At 43.8% G+C, this 20,694-nt stretch overlaps 1 protein-coding gene across 5 annotated transcripts in view; it reads left to right on the top strand.

Annotated features, from left to right (window-relative positions):
* Dcdc1 (doublecortin domain containing 1) overlaps window positions 1–7,927 on the top strand; it is a 154,422-nt gene extending 146,495 nt beyond the window's left edge. For 4 of the 5 annotated variants that reach the window (XM_050147094.1, XM_050147093.1, XM_050147095.1 and 1 more), the window contains 2 exons: window positions 4,938–5,088; window positions 7,321–7,927. In XM_050147094.1, coding sequence (XP_050003051.1) covers window positions 4,938–5,088; window positions 7,321–7,448 — 279 coding nt within the window. In that variant the 3' untranslated portion in view covers window positions 7,449–7,927. The remainder of the gene's footprint in view (window positions 1–4,937; window positions 5,089–7,320) is intronic. The other variant, XM_050147098.1, reaches the window with a different exon arrangement.
* The last annotated feature ends 12,767 nt before the right edge of the window (window positions 7,928–20,694 follow it).

Below are 20,694 nucleotides of genomic sequence, written 5' to 3'. Positions count from 1 at the left end.
AGTGGGTTGCCTTTTTGTCTTAGTGACAGTGTCCTTTGCTTTGCAGAAGCTTCTCAGTTTCAGTAGGTCCCATTTATTCAATGTTGCCCTTAATGTCTGTGCTGCTGGGGTTATACATAGGAAGCAATCGCCTGTGCCCATCTGTTGTAGGGTACTTCCCACTTTCTCTTCTATCAGGTTCAGTGTGTTCAGACTGATATTGAGGTCTTTGATCCATTTGGACTTGAGTTTTGTGCATGGTGATAGATATTGCTTCTTAAAGATTCCACCAACTACAGCCACCAGTTGTGGAATGGGGTTAAAGCCCATGAGACTGTGGGGGTGGTATTTCACACTTGAACCTTAACCTGCCCCAAGATCATTTCATGAACCTATGCAAAGTTTGTTTGCTAGAGATATTAATCACAGAAGTGTTTTCAATAGAGATAAACTAGAAGCAATTCTAAGTTTATCAATCGGAAATTGGTTAAGTGAATTATAGCACGTAGCAAGGAATATCATAACTCAATTAAAATCAACTTTAAGAGAGAATAAAAACAACAAATATGGCTGAGATACACTAAGTAAAATAAACATAATGTAAGGCACACGGAATTAGATTCTATACGCACATACACTGTAAATTGAAAGCAGCGAGGAAGGACTTAACTGCTCTCAGTATTCATTTTTGATTGGGCTGGATCATGGGTTACTTTTATTTTTCTTTCTCATGTGTTTGTATGTTCTGGGTTTTTATGATGAAGTCAGATTGTTCTTCTGTGATAAGGGAACTGGTCACCTTCTTGGAGAGGGCTAACTAAAGAGATAAAGGCCGGGTTAGTGGAAGTTCAGTTCAGCCATCGAGGGAAGGAAACTTTATCCCTCAGATAGGGGACAATAATACAAAGGAGTCCGTTGCCACCTCTGACAGACCTGAGAAAGGAGTTGTGCATCAGCAGCTTAGGCAGAGGAAGTGTTGATGAGGAGAAGTGCCAAGCACAGGCATGAGTGTTGGCGTTGATGTGGTGTGGTAAGCAGACGACACTTACCATCAAAGGGTAGGGAGATGGATGACTGTCTTCTTGGGATGTGTTGTGGTTTTTCCTCTCTCATGCTTAGGTGTTTGGACACCTGGCCCCTAGCAGGTGGCACTCTCTGAGAAGGTTGTAGAACCTTCAGATACCTGGTCCCTAGCAGATGGCACTCTCTGAGAAGGTTGTAGAACCTTCAGACACCTGGTCCCTAGCAGGTGGCACTGTCTGAAAGGGTTGTAGAACCTTCAGACACCTGGTCCCTAGCAGGTGGCACTGTCTGAGAAGGTTGTAGAACCTTCAGACACCTGGCCCGTAGCAGGTGACACTGTTTGACAAGGTTGTAGAACCTTCAGACACCTGGCCCGTAGCAGGTGGCACTGTTTGACAAGGTTGTAGAACCTTCAGGAGGCCCCACCTCCTGAAGGAAGGAGGTCTCTGGGGATGAGACTTTATAGATAGCTTGATTTCCTGTTCAGCTTTTCCGACTGTGGTTCTAGTGTGACTAGTAACCTCCTGCTTCTGGCAACATGCCTTCCCACTGCTTGCTGACTGTTCTTGCACAACCTTTTCTTTGTGTCACTGAAAAGGGGGCTTTATTGTTTCTTATAAAGAAACCATCCCTGTTAGGTTAAGCCCCTCCTTCATACCCATGTTTAACCTCATGTGTCTCTTTGAGGTTTCATCTTCAAAGATGGTTGAAGTGGGAATTAAGACTGTTAGTGTCCGAGGGCCATGCTGCCACAGGGAAATACCAGTGCCATGGAATGTCTGGACTGAGCTGTGGTTGAGGGCCATATCTGGGTCTGTGGTCCTACAGCAGCTGGAGTCTGTGTTGATGTCAGTGCCCCATATTATCACTGGACACTATGGAAGAGCTGGCTATGGTGGCCTGGGCATGGGGGAACTTGTCTTTCCTCTCACCAGCTGCCTCGGTGTGAGAGCTCCCAGCTCTCAGAACTGGCCCCAGTGGTGTGGGCACAGGAGAGCTGGCCTGACCTTCAATGGCCCTGGGAGAACTGCTCCGCAACCCCCGCTGGCTCCCACAAGGAAGAACTGGTCTCACCTCTCACCACAAGGAGAGCTTGCCCCGATGGCGTGGGCATGAGAGAGCTGGACCTGCTCCTCGCCTGAGTGGGGCAGTCCTGTGGAGGCCCATACTGACTAACTCAGCTACCATCCTGGCCCACATGCAAGGCTTTGAGTTGGCACACTCCAGCTTCTACTCCATCTATGACCTACTGGGGTGTGTGAGGCATAGCCACAGGATAGCCAAGACTCAGGGCAATTGCAGGATATCTAGGAGAAGTTTTGGTGAGGGTCCAGTATTGATGGTGTACCAGAAGCTGGTGGTCTCAAACCAGACCAACAGTTCATTACAATGAACATTTGAAAGTAAATCTGTTGGGACCAACGGGTCTACTCTGTGACACACCACAGCTGCCAAGGCCACTATGATGAATATATGATGGAAAGGCAGGAAGGACAGAGAAGTGAAATATTTTTATTTTTCTTTTTTCTTTTAATTTTCTTTTTTGGGGAGAGGCTACAAGGGCAGAGGGTAAACATGGAAGAACTGGGAAATGAGCGGGATTGGGGTGCACAGTGTGAAATTCCCGAAGAATCAATAAAAAAGTTATGTTAAAGAAAAGTTGGGAAGGGACAGATTGCATCCAAAGTTGGCATCTGTTACTGGTTACCACACATGGGCACCTATGTGCATTTACACACACACACACACACACATACACACACACATGCACACATGACTGAAGAGAGATGGTACAGGCTGATATTAGCTTATTTGTCTCAGTGACTTATACAGAGAATATTGACAGGTTTTGTGTTTTCATTCAGAGCATTCTGTTCTGAATAACAATATAACATCATGAGTTCTCCAGGTTTCTTATGAAATTCTGCAGTTTGCTGTTGGATGCATTTTGCATGTTGATGAGAGATGCATTTTTCTGTTGTTTCATGTGACTATCAGACCCATGGTGGCATGCATCCGACTTTCCACTTGTCTATGTTTTTTTTTTTTTTTTAGAAAACATAGAAGAAGTAATCAATGATATGTTCATTTGTTGCTTTTAAGATTTTTAGATAATTCTTCACTATATCAAGGTTATAATAAGATTCAGTGGTTTTTATTTTAAATCTTTATGTTTGTTTTTCTTTTAACAACTATGTGGATTTTTTTTCTGGTGAAAATTTAATTGAGAATATTTTCATCTTTGTTGGCTTAAAATGATTCTCTCAGCTTTGTTTACTGGCTAGCCTTGGTCCTTGTGGGGGCTGCAATGCCGGTTTAGAAGGCACTACACTCTTGTAGAGATCACCCCGCTGTTAAGTGGGCTGTAGCACTTTATGCTTTTACAACTATTGTCAATTTATAACATAGTTTGCTACCTGAAAGGGACAGTTACTCACTATTTCATTTCGCTATCATATTTTACTGCAGTATTATTATTTATTGAATCTTGTAAACAAATCATGGAAGTCCTTTTCCCCCCTATAAAATCATCACATGGGCATTTTGACTGCAGCTGTACAAGACTATTAATCAACTTCATGAAAATTGACAACTTTTGTGACTGACACCTTTTCACAGTCAGATTTGTGGCAGTTTTATGTACATGGAATCAGATTTTTGGTCCATCAGTAAAATTGTTGTATAGGTCTTATAAAACGAACTCACATTTTAAAAATAATTATTTCTGTTTGGTTTTGTTTGGGTGATAAATTTTCGTCCATTGTATTTTCTGAATGTCTAATTTTAGTAAACAAAAACACGATTAATGCTCTAAAGTTTACTATTTACCTTTTCGTTTAAATGTTCTCATTTTTATTATTGATTTCGTCATTATTTGATTGACCAAAGCTTCCTAAGGATAAAATTATTCCTACCCACTGAGAAAAGCTCCTTCTTCTACTCTGGAACCTGCTTTGAATGTCATCTCCATTACAGAGTACATTCTATAACAAGATTTCTCTCATTCGGTGATTCTATGTTTATTAAGTGTTTTAGCTGATAAAATATACAACCTCTACCAATTTTCCAGACCTTCTGTTTGTGAAACAAAGGCTAGGGTCTGGGTTTCCTCACTATTTGTATGTCTAGTTCTTTGGTCATTAAGCAAAAAAATTGAAAAAAAAGGAAAAAAAATTGAAGTTATTTTGTCATGTCCAGATTCCTAGTCCAAGATTTGCTGTATTTATAATTTTGTTAAACACCAAGATGCCTTCATCTGTGAAAAAAAAATAGTGCCTACAAGGAAACTTCCCCAAAGACCTCTGGAGTTCCCTCACTTTAAAGAAAGTCAGCAGACACTCCCTGTGTGCCGTTCTTCAAAGCCTTCTTACCGCCTATGTCCTAAAAGTATATATAACTGAATGAATGCTTAAGTAAGGATCGAACTCTCTGAAAAGCATTGCTTTAGGGCAGTGGTTCTCAATTGGGGAGTCGTGACCCCTTTGGGGTCATACATCAGATATCCTGCATATCAGATATTTATATTACAATTCATAACAATAGCAAACTTACAGTTATGAAATAGCAGAGAGATAATTCTAGGATTGGGGCTCACCATAACATTGTGGAACTGTATTAAAGGGTCACAGCATTAGGAAGGTAGAGCACCACTGCTCTAGAGGATTGAGATATAGTTCTTTTGGTAGAGTGTTTGCCCAATATTCATGAGGCCCCGAGACTGCTAACACAGAAACCCAGCCTGGTGGTGCACACCTGTAATCCCAGGTCTCAAGAGGTAGGAGAAGGAGGATCAGAAGTTCAAGGTCATCTTCAACCACTTAGTGAGTTGGAGGCTAAGAGTCTGTGTTACATGAAACCTTGTCTCAAAACAAAGCGTTGTAATAACTATTTTGCGATATTGGTCATTCAAATATGGCTGTCCCCTTGTGTTTCAGTTGCTGGATGAGTGCACTGCTCGTCTGAAAATGTTCCACCCTGCCAAAACCCTGTACACCTCAAACGGGGAGCTCATTCAGTCATGGGACAGCATAGAGAAGGATATGATTGTCTGCGTGTCTGCAGGACGTGGCTTTATGACCTCAAAAGGTATGGGTGACACCTCCTCTTTTATCAAGGTCTTGAAGAGTTAGAGCATTTAGCTTTCTTTGCAGAGTCCTAGCCTGCTGAACTCTGAACACTGTTGGATGATTTCATGCTGTGCCTATTCCACGTGATGAAGGTGACGTTCACATCTGTGTGTGCCTGAAAAAACCATTGTCACATGGTTTATTCTAAGAAATGGCAAAGGTGGTTGTCGTTTGTAAAAGTTGACAGCTTTCTGTATTCTCAAAGTGTACACCCTGTCAGAACTATATACACAAGACTTCCTGTCCTGAGAGGCTCCAGTTTATTTGTGAATGTAAACACACCAGTTACTTTCCTTATTGCTGTGACCAAACGCCTGGGGGTAGTACCCACATGGCAGAGAATGCCCTGAAGCAAAGGTCATTGCGGGTCACTTTGCAGCTGCAGCCCGGAAGTCGCCCTCAATATCAACCATGACAGTGAGCACCTTTCAAATGGTGACAGTGAGGAAATGGGGACAGCGACAGCAGGCGTTAGCTCGGTCCCTCTTCCTCACAGCTCAGTCTTTCCTGCTCTTGGCACGGGCCTCCTGGCTTCATAGTGCTCGCTGGGTCTGACTGATGAATGAAGCTATGCCTGCTTCAGGAGAGTTATCACAAAGAGTATCCAACCCCCTCCCTCAACACACACACACACACACACACCACACACACACACACACACACACAGGAAAACCCGGACTGCCTTCCCGGGAGCAAGTAAATCTCCAGAAAATTCTTCCCCAGTAAAATCTGTGAGGAGGAGGGAGAAAATTAGAAATTCGAATAGTAGTCTCCCTACCATTTCTCTCTTTGCTAAGCATGTCTACACGTCTGTGCAGACAAACCTTCATTTTCAAATCTTCAGTTTTATAGGCACCCATTTCTGTGACGTCAAACCTGGCTCCTGGCCTGTGGAAATGGGTGCTCCATGTCGCCTTCCTGGTGAAGGGTTTGTGGCTTCCCCCAATTGCCTGATTTCTTTCCAGTAAGTCATGACTGTCTAAGCAATATGATTGGTCACAGAAATGAGTCATGTCTATTCTGGGCAGTATGATTGGTCACAGAAGCAAATTTAATTATTCCTTCGAACCTGATTTTTTTGAAGCCATTTTGTTGTTTCCATGAAGTAAAATAAAAGTATCATCTAACAGGAATCTATATTTTCCAAATACTTGAAAAATAAAGAGAAATGCTTTTGAATGTATTTTACTCACTTATGAGATGTTTAGCTAATTAACAATTCCACATGTGACTTTTTTCTGTGACCTACTAGCTAAAGGGTGTGTGAGGAAATAAGACATTCTGAGGGTCTCAAAACATGATAATTATTTATTTCATACACAATAATGCAAAAATTAACAAGCAGATGTACTATATTGATTTTTTAAAAATGAATTTCATCGGCAAAACAAAACAGAAGCTTTCTGAATGGCGTCTTTTTCTCACATCCTCAACACTTAAGAATACTTTTCTGTCCTTTACAGTAAAGGCCAAACAAATGCTGTTCACAATGCCTGGATTTCCAGCTTTTCAGTGGACTTGGTCTTTGTACCACACTCCAATGTGAGCTTCCTATTCAGACATTGTATTGTTTGGAAAGAAGTCTTCTCTAATGTACTGTAAATTCTAATTGGTTTTAGTAACAAAAATCTCGAATCAGAAATTTGGGTAAATGCTGAAAGATCAGAGAGACAAAGGAGAATGCCATAGCCACTTCTTACCTGTCAACTCCTCAACCTGGAAGGGGATGAACTCCTGGCTCCTCCCTCCTTAAATTTCTCTCTGTGCCCAACAGTAACTCTTCCTGTCTCCATCTTTCCTAGTGCTGGGAATAAAGGCTTGTGTCTCCCAATTACTGGGAGCAAACGCATGAGATCCAAGTGCTGGGATTAAAGGTGTGTGCCACCACTGCCTGGCCTCTATGGTTAACTAGTGGCTAGCTCCACAATCAAATCTCCTGGCAAGCTTTATTTGTTAGAGCACAAACAAGGTATCATCACACTCTAGTGCTCCCCCCTCCCCTCGATTGCACAGACATCCAAAGAACAGCAGCATGTACCTGACGGTGTGGGCACAGGGAAGTGTGTGATGAGAATGCAAGGATGGCCGAGGGAGCCTGGATGCCCTCATCACCCTGCGCGTTAATTCTATACTTGAACTCTATAAACATGTTGACCTGTCTCTAAATAGCTATGTGCTTTTCTTTTAACAGAAAAGCAGCAGCTGGTGGAAATCAAAGCGAATTATGCCAGAATCCGGAGGCAGCAGGGCCGCGAAGCCACAGACATTGTGGTATCACCATCCATGAAGCTGCTATCTCTCCTGCAGCCAAACAACTAATTTCAAGCAGAGCTTCATATCTTGTGCTGTATTTTATGGATATAGCTATGTGTAGATTCTCAAGGGCTAGTTATGACATGACCGTTTTTGTCCCTTTTAACCTGTACACAGTGCCCCTCTTATTCCCACCCTCCACTGAGATTTGAGCCTAGCTGTTGGACATACACTTGAGTGGTGTGTCAAGCGTCCTGAGCTATGCCCCAGCTCCCTCAGTCTTCTTCAAAGGTTATTAGTTTCCACATTGTGTGTGAAGTAGCATTGGATGTCTCGAGTCTGCTCCTGGAACGGCAACAAAACAAGACAAATAATGCAAGGAAGATGTGACCATCTTAGGTGAACTTTCTTTGTGAAAATAAAAGTTGCTGAAAAGTAACTTAGAAGGATCAAGGAACATACGTCTATGCACATGTATGTATGTATATAGCTAGGACATTGATAATAAAATGACTCTTGACCACTGAACCCTAAATTCAAGTGGCATTTTTCTGGCTCCATTACTCTGATTTTGGGGCTTCTGTTAGAATCCCTCACATACCCAATAAAACTGGAATGCCTGGTGGCTACCAAAAACACAGACCTCTGTCTCTTCTTCCCCAGTTTTTCTGCAGTTCCGCAGGCCTCTCTCGGGACACAGTTAGGTGTCACTCATGAGAATGAGGGTGGGTGGTTATAGTGACTGATTGGTAGTAAGAAGTCGTAGACTATGTTCTCAATATAAATGCAGGAAGGATCTAAACACAGTACTTCAAAGAAAGGTCATGTAAGGAAGAGGGGTGTGAATATGTGTGTCTCTGAAGTTTTAATGCCACTTCCACAGGACAAGAGGAATTTGCCTGTTAATTTGTTCCTGGGAAGAGGAAAGACCATTCAGAAAACAAATAGCCAGTCAGTGCCAGGCCTGAGTTTGGCTCTGTTGCTGGTGGGATGTCAGGGAACCACCCCTCCTCCCTGTTTTCCTCCGTACCAGCCACAGTTCTGCCAGAACGGCTAGGTGTGTATACACACAACAGCACAGCCAGTCTCCTCGCTCCATCCCCCACTTTAACGTTGTACAGAAAGGCAACGTGTCATTTCTACTGAAGGGGGCTCTTGGCAACTGCTGCAAAAGGCCTTGTATTGAGTCCCAGTCTGCAGATCAGCCGGGCTGCATGGATAAATCCCTGATGCCTGGGACACCATGCCGGCTGAATCTCAGGCGTCAGGTGAGCAGCAGTTCGCCCCATGGCAGACATTTCTCGTGTGATGTGACAGAAGCAAAGGTGACCCAGGGCAGCTGTGTGCCGCGGAGGAAGCAACACCACACGTTGCTTTTCTTCCTTCTGTTTTGCTAACAATCCTGAAAGAAAAGAAGAAAGGTTAGAGTACTTGTCCCTGGCCTGACAGTGGCCCATCAGCCTCCCACCAACTGGGTCTTTCCTAGCGGTGAAATGACTTGATCACAACCCCTATGAAGGAAATAAACATTTTTTTTTAAAATTCTGTGAAAACACATGCATTTCTTTAGGTGCAGAAGCTCCTATCATTTACTGCCAGGGAAAAGTTGCCTCGCTGTAAAAAACGGTATCGTCGCCCGAGATCAAATGTGCAAATTCTTGTGAAGTCTTCACTGTTGCGTGGGAACAGGCCTGAAGCGAAAATTGATACTATCACACAACGTCCTATCAAGCACCAGGAGACATCAGGCAAAAGCCTTAAGTGAACTTCTCTGCTGCCAGCAAATGGGATTTTAGATGTAAGCTAACAGCCATCAACACATCACGTCTTCCTAGCGAGGCAGTCACACTCACTGTAGATGACAGCTTGCCTAGAATATCCACAGCATTCCTAGTCAGTGCTGACTTCCATAAAGCTAAACCACTCCGGAGTTTTCCCTTCTGATCGCCTCTCTTTACTGGCTTGATTCTAACCGGGAAGCAGTTATTACCCCTCAGTGAGGACTACAGGAAAAGGCTATTTTAACTTGGTGACTTGTCCCGAGCTTCTAATAAATGCAGTCAGTTCCTCTGGAGACATGTTTATCAAATGTGAATCCATTTCATACCTATGTCAGATTTCAGTATTGTTTTGTATCAACTGAGAGCCATTATTATCAGATACTAAAGCAGAACCCTGCAGGCCATCACCTTCCCCAGAAACATAGTCCCTGTTGGCTCCCCAGGTGAGCCAGGAGTCAGCCACAGACACCGGCACTGGCAATCACTTTCAGAACTAGATTCTAACAATGCTGATAACACATAGCACACGTGTGAGGTTACATGACTGTAACTGGACCTTCCACCTGAGTGCGTCTACGTGCTTTGTGAGACAGGACTCGGCAATGCTTCAAATCACCAAGGTATTTCAATGTAGTCACTACGAATTTCTATTTTTTTTCTTGATTGCTCATAATAACTAAATATGATTTTACAAATCAACAAAATAAAGAGAAAGCAAAACCAAAAAAAATGAAGGTAAATTTGTCTTCTTTTGCCACAAATTCCCTTAGAAGCTATGGCCTCTGGGTGCTGTGACCTTTCTAGGCTAACCCACGGACAGCTCTAATGTGTTGAATGTCAACGAGAGATTTGTGATTTCCCAATGAGCTGTCCAGGAGGTGGCATCATTTGGGAGGATACGATCAGAGCATCCAAGTCTGTGTCATTCTAGATCTAACAAAGTCAGATGCAGATCTTCTCAACCAAACAGAATCTGGGCCCTCAGACAGTGATACTCAGTTGTGTCTATTAGACCAGGGACTCCAGTTTCCTCCTGGCTCGAAGCAGACTTTCCTCCCTCCCAAAGCAAGGTAACCTGAACCAGAGAGCAGCAGTTTCATTCTCAACACGCTAAACCAGAATTCTGCCTGCATGGCTTGGTGTGGGGCTGCAAAGTCATAAGGAAACACAAATTAAGTTTGACACAGCCCACTCAAAACTGACGCTGCTAAAAGCCACTGGACCTTCCAAGTAGCAGCAGATATCCCGGGGGTTCCCATTCTCAAGCCACAGAATCTTTTCATTCTCCCAGCCTGTAATGCAGAAGTATTACAGGCTGTCACCCTGTACTACATATGCAAATAGAAATATAGGAGGAGAGATGAAGTGCTGGTGTCCCCATGCAACTGAGTGGGAGGAGAGCAAAAGAGCAGAGGCCCAAAGTTCTGCTCATAAGGTAAGTAGATGGTGATTCTGAATTGAATATACTATTGCTCATGGTTCATTAAACACTGAACTCTCAAGGGTTTCGGGAGGATATTGTGGTAATTTGAATGTAATTGCCCTTCATAATCTCATAGGCACCATTAGAAGGTACAGCTTTGTTGGAAAGGGTATGGCTTTGTTGGAGGAAGTGTATCACTGTGGAGGCAGGCTGTGCGGTTTCATATGCTCAGAATACCCCACGGCATGTCAGTCGACTTCCTGTTGCAAGATGTAGGACTCTCAGCTATTCCTCCAGCTCCATGTCTGCTTGCACGGCACACCATGCTCCCTGCCACGATGACAATGGACTGAGCCTCTGAAACAGTAAGCGAGCTCCCTCAGTTAAACGTTTTCCTTCTAAGAGTTGATGTGATCACGGTGTCTCTTCACAGAAATAGAAATCTAACTAACACACATACTGACAGCTTCGGGGTAGACAGGTCTGGCCAAGCTGTCATGATGAGGTACTCCTTAGTTAATTGTATAGCAGAGGTGACAAATTGAACGCTGACTTTGATGCAAAGCACAGCTGTGAATGCTGAAGAACGTCAGTGCAGCCATGACACCTGGCCGGCTGGACCAACTTCAGGACCACCACTGATAGCTGCATTTCTCAAGGGGCAAGCTTGAAGATGGGAATGTCCTGGGACTCTCGGGTTAGTGCCTCCCAGAGTGTGAGAGTTGAATCCTATCTGTTTCCTTTCTATCGCTCTTTCCTCTCCCCTTCTCTATGAAAAGACCTTGTCTTTGGTCTTTTGTTCTCTACGAAACTTCAAGTCTGATTTTTTATTTTAAAAAATTTAAATCTAGCCAAGAAGGTGACTTAATTGGAAAAGCGCTTTTGCCCTCAAAGCATGAGGATCTAAGAATTTGATGCCCAGAACCTATGTAAAAAGATTGGGTGTGAGCCGCAGCAATTACCAGCGTGGAAAGATATCCCTAAAGGTGCAATAGCATTAGTCCTATCTTGGCAGTCAATTGGACTTATGGCATGCTCAACAGGAGGAAAGTCATGCCTGGCACCAGAAACCCAGGCAACTACCCAGGGCTAGTGAAGTCATGGATCTCAGAAGAGATCCCACAACCACCGCTTTGCTAAACTAGCCTCATGCCTAACTGCATTCATTCTAAATACTTATGTGCCCAGATAAATGAAATTTCTCTTTACAATAGACAGACCATTACAGAAAACCACAACTGGTTAAAATGCAGAGAACAAGGGACCAATGGTCACCTTTTAAGTCATATATGTACAAGCAACAGTAAAGGGACTCATCAGGTTATATTATGTATTTGTACACATACACACCTGTGTGTACATATATATGTAACTATATCATATATACATATGTATATATAATCAAAGAAAAAGAGGCTATGAATTTGAGGTGGAGTAGGGACATAAGAGAAGAGAACATAGGAGGAAAATGAAGGGGAGAAATGGGTGTGATTATGTTAATTAAAACAAAGAACACGTTTAAACCTGGGTTTGGTGGTGTGCAGTTGTAATCCCAGTTCTGGAGAAGAGGAGATGGGATTTGTTGACCTGCTGACCTTGCCTAATTGGTGAGCTCCAGGCCTAGAACAGATTCTGCCTGGAAATAAGGTAGACAACTCCTGAGTGACCACACCCAGAGTTGTCCTCTGGCCTCCTGCATGTGCATGTACAAACAACCATACATACACACATGAGCAGATACACAAAAAGAGATAAAAATTCTCCCCAGAACCCGTGACTGAACAAGGGATGCTTCCCTAATAGTCCCCATACTTTAGTGCACACGGAAGCACCTGGAAAGCCTGTTGGAAATGCAGATTCCTAGGCCCCTTGGTAGATGTCGTGATCCCAGCGCCTGCACGTGGCATTTTATCCAGCACCTGGGAGGAAGTATGGGAAGTCGCCACAGTTGAAGGAGCTCTGTCAGGAGTTCAGGGCTTGCCGAGGAGTGTGCTGTTTACTGTCAGCTGGTGGCCCAAGCTGGAAGTCCCAATCTGAAGACTACTCTCTAGTCCCTGCCAGACCCTACGCTGTGTGTGCAGGACTGGACCTAGCTGACTGCCCTTGTGTGTGCTCATTACCATTTCCTTAAACAAATAGGGAGATAAGCCGGGCAGTGGTGGCGCACGCCTTTAATCCCAGCACTCGGGAGGCAGAGGCAGGCGGATCTCTGTGAGTTCGAGACCAGCCTGGTCTACAAGAGCTAGTTCCAGGACAGGCTCCAAAACCACAGAGAAACCCTGTCTCGAAAAAACCAAAACAAACAAAAAAAAAATAAACAAACAAATAGGGAGATAGTCTTTTATTTTTTAAAGTTGGGTTATTGAGACAGGGTCTCTCACTTAGCTCAGGCTAGTGTAGAGCTCACTATGGAGCTCAGACACCCTATGACTTCACAGCAATCCTCCTGCCTCAGCCTCAAAAGTGCTGGAATTGAGTGTTAGCCATTATGCCCATATTTAAATGGTTTGAGTCAGAACCAACGACCTAAGAGGCTGGAACTAGACCTGGATATTGGGAGGACAAACGGAATCACAGGCATGACAGCTTCTCATATTAATTAAGCAGGCTTGGTGCCAATAAGAATAATAACAATAACCTATTTCAAAGGTCACAGAAATAATATCAGAGTCATGGGACAGAGACAAGTAGCAGGATAATTTTGAAGTCGGTTAAAAGAACCAGTTTTCTAATACAGTTTTATAAGAAGAGAGATAAAGAGAGACCTGGAATGAAAACAGGATTTCTGCTTTCCCTAGTTGAGAGCCCTTCCTCGGTGTAGGAGCTACGTGGGCAGGGAAGGTTAATCCTCTCTAGCGTTTGCCTGGCTCAGTTAATGTGAATGTCCAAACAGTTCTTTAGAAGCCACTTTCTTTGTGTAGAAAACACAAAGAAAATCAGTATTTTAAAGATTTAATTCATGAGTCGTGTATTTAGCCATGCATGTGTGTCTGTGTCTTTGTGTATTTGTGTATGCCTATGTGTATTGGTGTGTGTGTATGTATATGTATGTGTGTGTGTGTGTGCACTTGCTGTTAAAGTATTGCGCATGCAAAGGTGAATATGACATGGGATTTCCATCCCCATGGAGCACATGGTGTGTGTGGGTAGGAGACACTCAGAAGTTCTGCACGTCTCATAAAGTAGTTATGTGTAATAAATAAACTGATCAAAAATTGTCAAAATTTGTCAAAATAAGTTAGAGAATAATTAGGGACTGGGTGAAGGGTGAGCACTTAATGTATGACAGAAAGTCTTCTGTAGGGAAATGGCACTCCTAAACAGAGATAATATCAGGAAAGAGCCCAACATGCTCAGAAGACCTGTGTGAGCATTGCATTATTACAGAAAAGTACCTAGGCCGTTTCAGTTAGATGATTGAAGATTCATTTTGGGCTCACAGTTTTGGAGGTGTCAGTCTAAGACCACTTGGACCTGTTTCCCTTGGTCACGTGGCACAGTAGGGCATCACAGAGAGAACACACGGTAAAGCAAAGCTGCTCACCTATTGGCACATGGGAAGCAGAAACAGAAGAGAGCGAAGGTCCTAGTATCCCCTGCTAGTGACCTCATTTCCTTCTCATAGTGTTCACCTCCAAAAGGACGCATAATAATGCACACTCTGAGCACCAGGCCCTTAAAGGCAGATGGTCCTTGAGGGAACACTTACCAAGCCATGGAAGTGTGAAGGAAGATGGAAGGTAGGGCTGTCTAGTAGGACTAGAAAGGAACCACGAGCCACTCAGAATTTTCTAGTGGCCATGTTTTTAGAAGTAGAAAGAATGTATGAGATACAGTTTAATACCTCTGTCTTGGTCAATGCACACAGTATATACAAGGTTTTGTCACTGCGCTACACAACCAACATAAAATTGGGAGATCCAGTGGCGAATAAGGGCAGCTAATAGGGAAGCTGTTGCAGATGTTCAGGGTACAAGTCCCCAAAATACTCCACCTCTTTTTGGTGATGGAGGTTTGCCAGGGTGATCAGGGCAGTGAAGATACACAGCAGCCCTAGAATTCAAGCTTCTTGGAGGCCTCTTCAAGAAGAGCCCATGACTGTGTCCCATGGCCATCCCAATATTCTGTTGTTTCTGATAGCTTTCATTTGGTTTTGTTTGACATGTGATCTCATGCATCCTAGGCTAGCCTCCCACTGAGGATAACCCCTTTTCATGCTGCAGGACAGCTACGGAGAAGTGTTGATAGGTACGGTATGGTTCACATGAAAAGTTTGTATGATCCACATCTGTGCATGTAACTAAAGCTATGTGTTTGAGAAGTTTATGTGAACCTCTATGGCAGTGCCTGACAGCCTCAGAGGGGAGCCACATCCCGGGTCCTCTGTCTGACTCAGGAATTGAGGCTACAACAGAGGCTGAAACTTTTTATTATGGCTGAAACGGGACTCCTAGGGTTCTTCTGGCTGTGAAATTACTTACCTTCACTGTCTTCAGGCCAGTCATCAGTCATCGGGATGAAAACAGCCCTATAACTCACCACTGCACACTTTCTGCCCCTAGCCTTTTCTCCTCTCTAGTTTCTTTTCCTTTTGAAGAATTGGCAGTTTCATACATGCGCACGCACGATGTATTTTGCTCAAGTCCATTCTCCTTTCACTCCCGTCCTACTCCTCCCCCACCCATAGTTCCTCAATCCTCCAAGTTCATGTATTCTCCTCCTCCTCTCCATTTTCTTCTTCTCTCTCCTCTCCTGTCATTGCCATAACCTACAGAGCTCACTTGTTATTGCTGTCTGTGTATACATAGATGTTGTGGTACCTGCTGGAGCACGAATAGCCCCTGGTGGACCACATCCCTCAAGAAAGTGGGTTTTCCTCCCAGCAGCCATCAATTGACAACAGTTCCTCAGTGAGGATGGGGGCTTCCTGGCCACCTGCTCCCACTGTGCTGGGACTTTGTCTGTCTTGGAAGTCCTGTGCATGCAGTTACAGCTACTGTCAATTCGTATGTGTGACTGCACATTGCATGCAGAAAACATGGCTGCGCTACAGTCATCCACTTCCTCTGGCTCTTACAATCTTTCTGCCTCCTCCTCTGGGAACAATCCCTGAGTCTTGAAGGGAGGGGGCGTGATATAAAGATAACCTTTAGGGCTAAACAGACCAGTGTGGGTCTTTGTGATAATTACTGTCTACTACAAAAAGAAGCTTCCCTGATGAGGGCTGAGTGATCTGTTCATCTACGGGTCTAACAGGAATCAACTTAATTCTGTGTCCATTTCGTTACAAGTGTAGTAGCGGGGCTCATCTTTCTAGAATGAAAATCACCTATGCCATCCTTTGTAACATGAGGGCCTGCTTGTTGGGGTTTCTGTCCTGCAGTTCCCACAGGCTTTTAGCCCCCAAGAATCACACAGAAGTCTACATAAATTATAAACTGATTGGCCCATTAGCTCAGGCTTTGTATTAGCTCTTATAACTTATATTAGCCCATTATTCTTGTATATGTTAGCCACATGGCTCGGTAACTTTTTCAGCAGGGTAGGTCACATCCTGCTTCTTCAGTGTCTGGACAGAATTGGGGGGAATGGGCTTCCTCCTTCCTAGAATTCTTCTGTTCTCATTGACCTGCCTCTACTTCCTGTCCGATTGTCCTGCCTATACCTCTTGCCTGGCTACTGGCCAATCAGCTTTTATTTAAAACATAATTGACAGAATACAGAATTGTCCCACACAAACCCTCTTACTCTAAGTCCTTCAGGAGCTTCTTGTCCACACACTGAAGAACAAACTCCCCCTTGGCACTCCAGGCCTTGCAGAGCCTTGGATCAGCCATCTTGGCTTTGGTCCTTTGCTCACAGGGTTCTGTGAACGTCCTCACTTTCCCCACATGGCATGTTCTCTCTTCCTCCACACATGTTCACATTCTCTTCCTGCAGCTCTCTCAGGCCATGTCCCTTGACCACTCCTCTGACACTGCAGGGACAGAAACTTCCTTTACCCCAATAGACATAAGCTTTCTTCCCCTGATCTGAAAACCCCTTTACAGTAAGGTCAGGCTTATTCAGATTTGGGTTTCTAAATATCAAGAGCCTGAATTTTTTTTTGTTTTGTTTTGTTTTGTTTTGAGACAGAGTTTCTCTGCTGTCCTCGAATTCTCATTGTAGACCAGGCTGGCCTTGAACTCACAGAAATCTGCCTGCCTCTGCTTCCCAAGTGCTGGGATTAAAGGCGGGTAACAACACCACCCTGCTGTAAACGTTATTTTTAACATAGGATGAACATTCATTAAATGAATGTGAGATTTATGATAACTCTTTGGCTAAGAAAGCTTTTCATTTTATTTTATTTTTCCAGGCACTGCTATGACTGGCCTTAAATATATGGAAAATGTACTGTATGAGAATTTGGCTTCCCAGGAGACTTCCTTCTCCTCACATGAACAGATGATCACAGTGCCCCATCAGAGCAACTCAGCTCTGGCTGGTGAGACACTATCCACTGGCTACACGTCCTTGAAGGTAAACCAAATTCACGCTGCTTAAGCTTATGATGCCTTCTTTACCAGCTGAACCAGTTGCTGCTCACGGTACCGGCCTGATAGACTGGAAAACACACGGCTCTTGTCAGAGCCCACGTAGATTCTCTTCCCAAGCAGCCTGGCTTGGAAGCGAAGACCTGTCACTCCCTTTCACAAGCCCGATGATTTGTGGCTGAGACGGGAGGAACGGCTCTCTGAACCACATGCCCCCTGGTGCAGGCAGGCTAAGGAAAGATGAATGGCCGTAGAAGACAGATATCTGAATGTTTCGTATTAAATTAGTCCCACCGAGCACCCAGAATTCTCATTCCATAAATCACGAGGTAACATGGACTCGCTCCCAGGTTAGATTGCTGTGACTTCGGCCTGCGGTGTCACAGATAATCTGAGAACAGTTAACCGTTTGTCTGAAAGAGTAATCATTTTCAGCATATTTACTCAGTAGTGCTGAGTGACCCAGACTGATCTCTGCTGCTGGAAACAGCATGTAAATGGGAGTCAGCCAATTGGGGAGATTTCCAAAAACGAGTATCTGTTCCTTCAATTCTCGGTTGCTCTGAAATTGCCATGCACCTCTTCAGGAGGCACCCTTCAAAGGAGTAAATATGAGGGAGCCCGGTGCGTCCCCACCCCTCCTGTAAATTGCAGTCCCAGTGTCATTTTTTTAACCCATCCTCACCTGTTACGCTCTACAAATCACAGACTTGGAATGGAGTTGATTGTGCCAACACACGTTTTCCTCAATGGCCAAGGTTAATTCTCAGAAGAGTTCACGTGTACTTGATCTATTGTGGGCCTTCTGTGTCTGAGCTGACGTCTGTTGCTGTCTAGGACACTTCATAGACTGGAAGGAACATTTGCCTGCACTTCAAGAGACCATCCAACTCACTGGTACTCACTGGCTGGGGGTTCTGTCTGCAAGGCTGCTCCTCTCTCCATTAGATGGGCTTGAAAAGTCTGGTTCTGGTACAGTGGTGAGCTGCAAGGGGTCTGTAAAAGCGGTGGCAGCAGTCATTTTAAGTGGGTCTTAAAGTCCCCCCCCTCTCTCTGTAAAGCCTTTCTACAAAGGGTCACTAGATCTGTATCTAGGGTTACCTTTGCACTTAGAAGCCCAGCTTAAATGTGCAGAGAACCACCGAAAGAAGTCATGCCTTGGTTCTGTGACAGACAAGGACACTAGAAGTGACTTCAATGAGAGACATGACTATGGTCCACACTTGGCTGCTACAATAGAATATCTGAGGCTGAGTGATTAATTAAAAAAAAACCCATAAATTTATTTCTATAGTTCTGGGTGCTGGGATGTCCAAGATCAAGTTAAAGCCATCTGTATCTGGTTCAGAATTTTTCACTTTGTCTTCACATGGCATAAGCCCGGAAAACAAAGGAACATCAACTTTCTACTCGTTCTTGTAGCTGCCCTCACCTAGTTATTAGAACAAGAGGCCCTGTGACCGACATGCTTCCCAGAAGTCCCACCTCCTAGTGCTATTGAGGGTTAAGTTGCCAGCACACGAATTTTGCATGTTCAGGTCACAGCAGTTGCCACAACATGTGTTAAGCCACCTTGGCTGTATATTGTCTCACAATCATCTTACCCTTGTCTCACAATTCTGCAAGCGAGAATTCCAAGGAAAAGGTAGGAACAAGGCAGATTCCCTCTAAGGACCAAGAACATGCTCCCTGTGTATCCTTGGATTCTCAGTGCCCTTATCTTAGGGTCTGAATGTTTGGGGCTTCTCCCCAAATCACCAGTGTAATCCTGTTAAGCGTGGGACCTTTGAAGATCATACCCCTGGGGATTAGTGCTCTTACAAAAATGGTTTCAGAGGGCGACCTTTTCCCATACTCTCTGTGAAGACATAAGAAGATAAGCCATATGGGACTGGCAAGCATGTCTTCCCTCAACAGGCAAACTCTACTGTCCCTGTGAACAGACACCTCCCAGCTTCCAGAAATTTGAGGAAGTAGTTTCTGTGGCTTTTAAGGTACTTAATCCCAGGCGTTTTGCTATGTCATGGAAATAAACCAAAACAACTGACAATCTTTGCCTTTCCTTGTTTTTTAAAATATCACTCTAATTTCTCTCATCACTATTTTAAATGCCAGGGTCTGAATCTCCCACTTTGGTGATGACCCTGGTTATTCTGGCGATCAGGGCCCAGCATACTCTGGAGCGGCCTCACCTTCACTGATTACACCAGTAAGGGTCCCTTTCCCAAGTCAGGTGACCTTCTGAGGTGTTGAAGATCAGGCCCTCAGCATGTGGATTCTGAGGGGACACAGTTCACACCCACAATAGTAACAAAAGATCGGAGTTCTCCTCCTAAGCACTTTGCCCTCCCATTAATCATCCTGGTGGCCTCTCTTTCTCTTTTTACATTTTTATGTCTTTCTTGTCTTTCTTGTCTCTCACTAACACCAGAGTCTGATATTAATGGAAAAACCATTAAAAAAAAACACGATTATCTTGTGAGGCAAAGTGAGTGCGCTCAGCTGTAAAAGGAAGACTTATCGATCAATTTCAGTCAAACCTTGCTTGCCTGACACTTTGCAGTTAAGGAATGTGTTTTTATTGCCTGGCCAGATAGTTCAGGTTTCTGGTCAGTCTTACCAAAGACCCTTTTTATAACACTGACAAAATTTTATCACGGAGCTATGAAAACAAAATTAGATTTCATAACTCACATCGGGCCTTGAAGCAGCTGCCCCTATAAATTTTTACAAATCTTATCAAGGCTTTAATGTTTCTAGTCTGATAAGATTTTTAAATAGCAACTTTTACTGAACTTCATGTATATATTCATGTATATAAGTAAATGCATATGTGTGTGTGCACATAGAGAGAGATATGTCTTGTTTCCTCTTGGTCTTACAGAGAAGAAAGCTGTGCCTGTCTGCTTCTGGGCAGGAAACGTACAGAGGCCCATTACTTAGATGGGTGAAGACTCCCTAAAGGTAGACAAATTTACTTATGCAAAGCAAAATTGCCATATATCTAAAAGTTTTGATCTTAAAATTTACCTTCAGATGAAATGGATTTTTTCATAGTCATAGTCTGAAGAATCAACAACATCGACAGATCAGTTATAGTGTATCTGTATGTACATACCTAGTAAGACAGGTCATAATTGAGAGCGGTTTTGACCACAGACATTTTTCATTTGGATGAGATCCTACATACATTCCTAGACTTTTTAGTCTGTAGAGTTAACTGCTGGCAGAGCAAATGCATATATACTGAATGAGTCTTTTGTATCCCTAGCCAGGTAGCAAGCAATGAGAGAGTACAAATCCTTGGTTTTATTTACTCAGACCCACAAAGTCTTCTCACAATTATCAGCTCTATCCCAGTGCACTGGGAAGGGATAGTTCTGTCATCTGCTACCCTTGGGTCGGGCCTGCCTGAAACTTAATTCCCTGATGGGAATGGAGAGGATCTGCCTACTTTATGGGACTTACGCTCTGTTAGCCACTCAACTACAATCCTGAGTCCAGCGCTAGCCAAACGGTCCTTTCTGCCTCTCAGAGGCAAGAAGCACTTCTCAGAACTGTGCAAACACAAC

This window comes from Alexandromys fortis, unplaced genomic scaffold, assembly GCF_014885135.2.
Source record: "Alexandromys fortis isolate MF-2015 unplaced genomic scaffold, M_Fortis_MF-2015_v1.1 scaffold_12, whole genome shotgun sequence".
Classification (NCBI taxonomy): domain Eukaryota; kingdom Metazoa; phylum Chordata; class Mammalia; order Rodentia; family Cricetidae; genus Alexandromys; species Alexandromys fortis.
The sequence above is the reverse complement of the archived record's forward strand: the minus strand, read 5'-3'. Positions and strand labels throughout refer to the sequence as shown.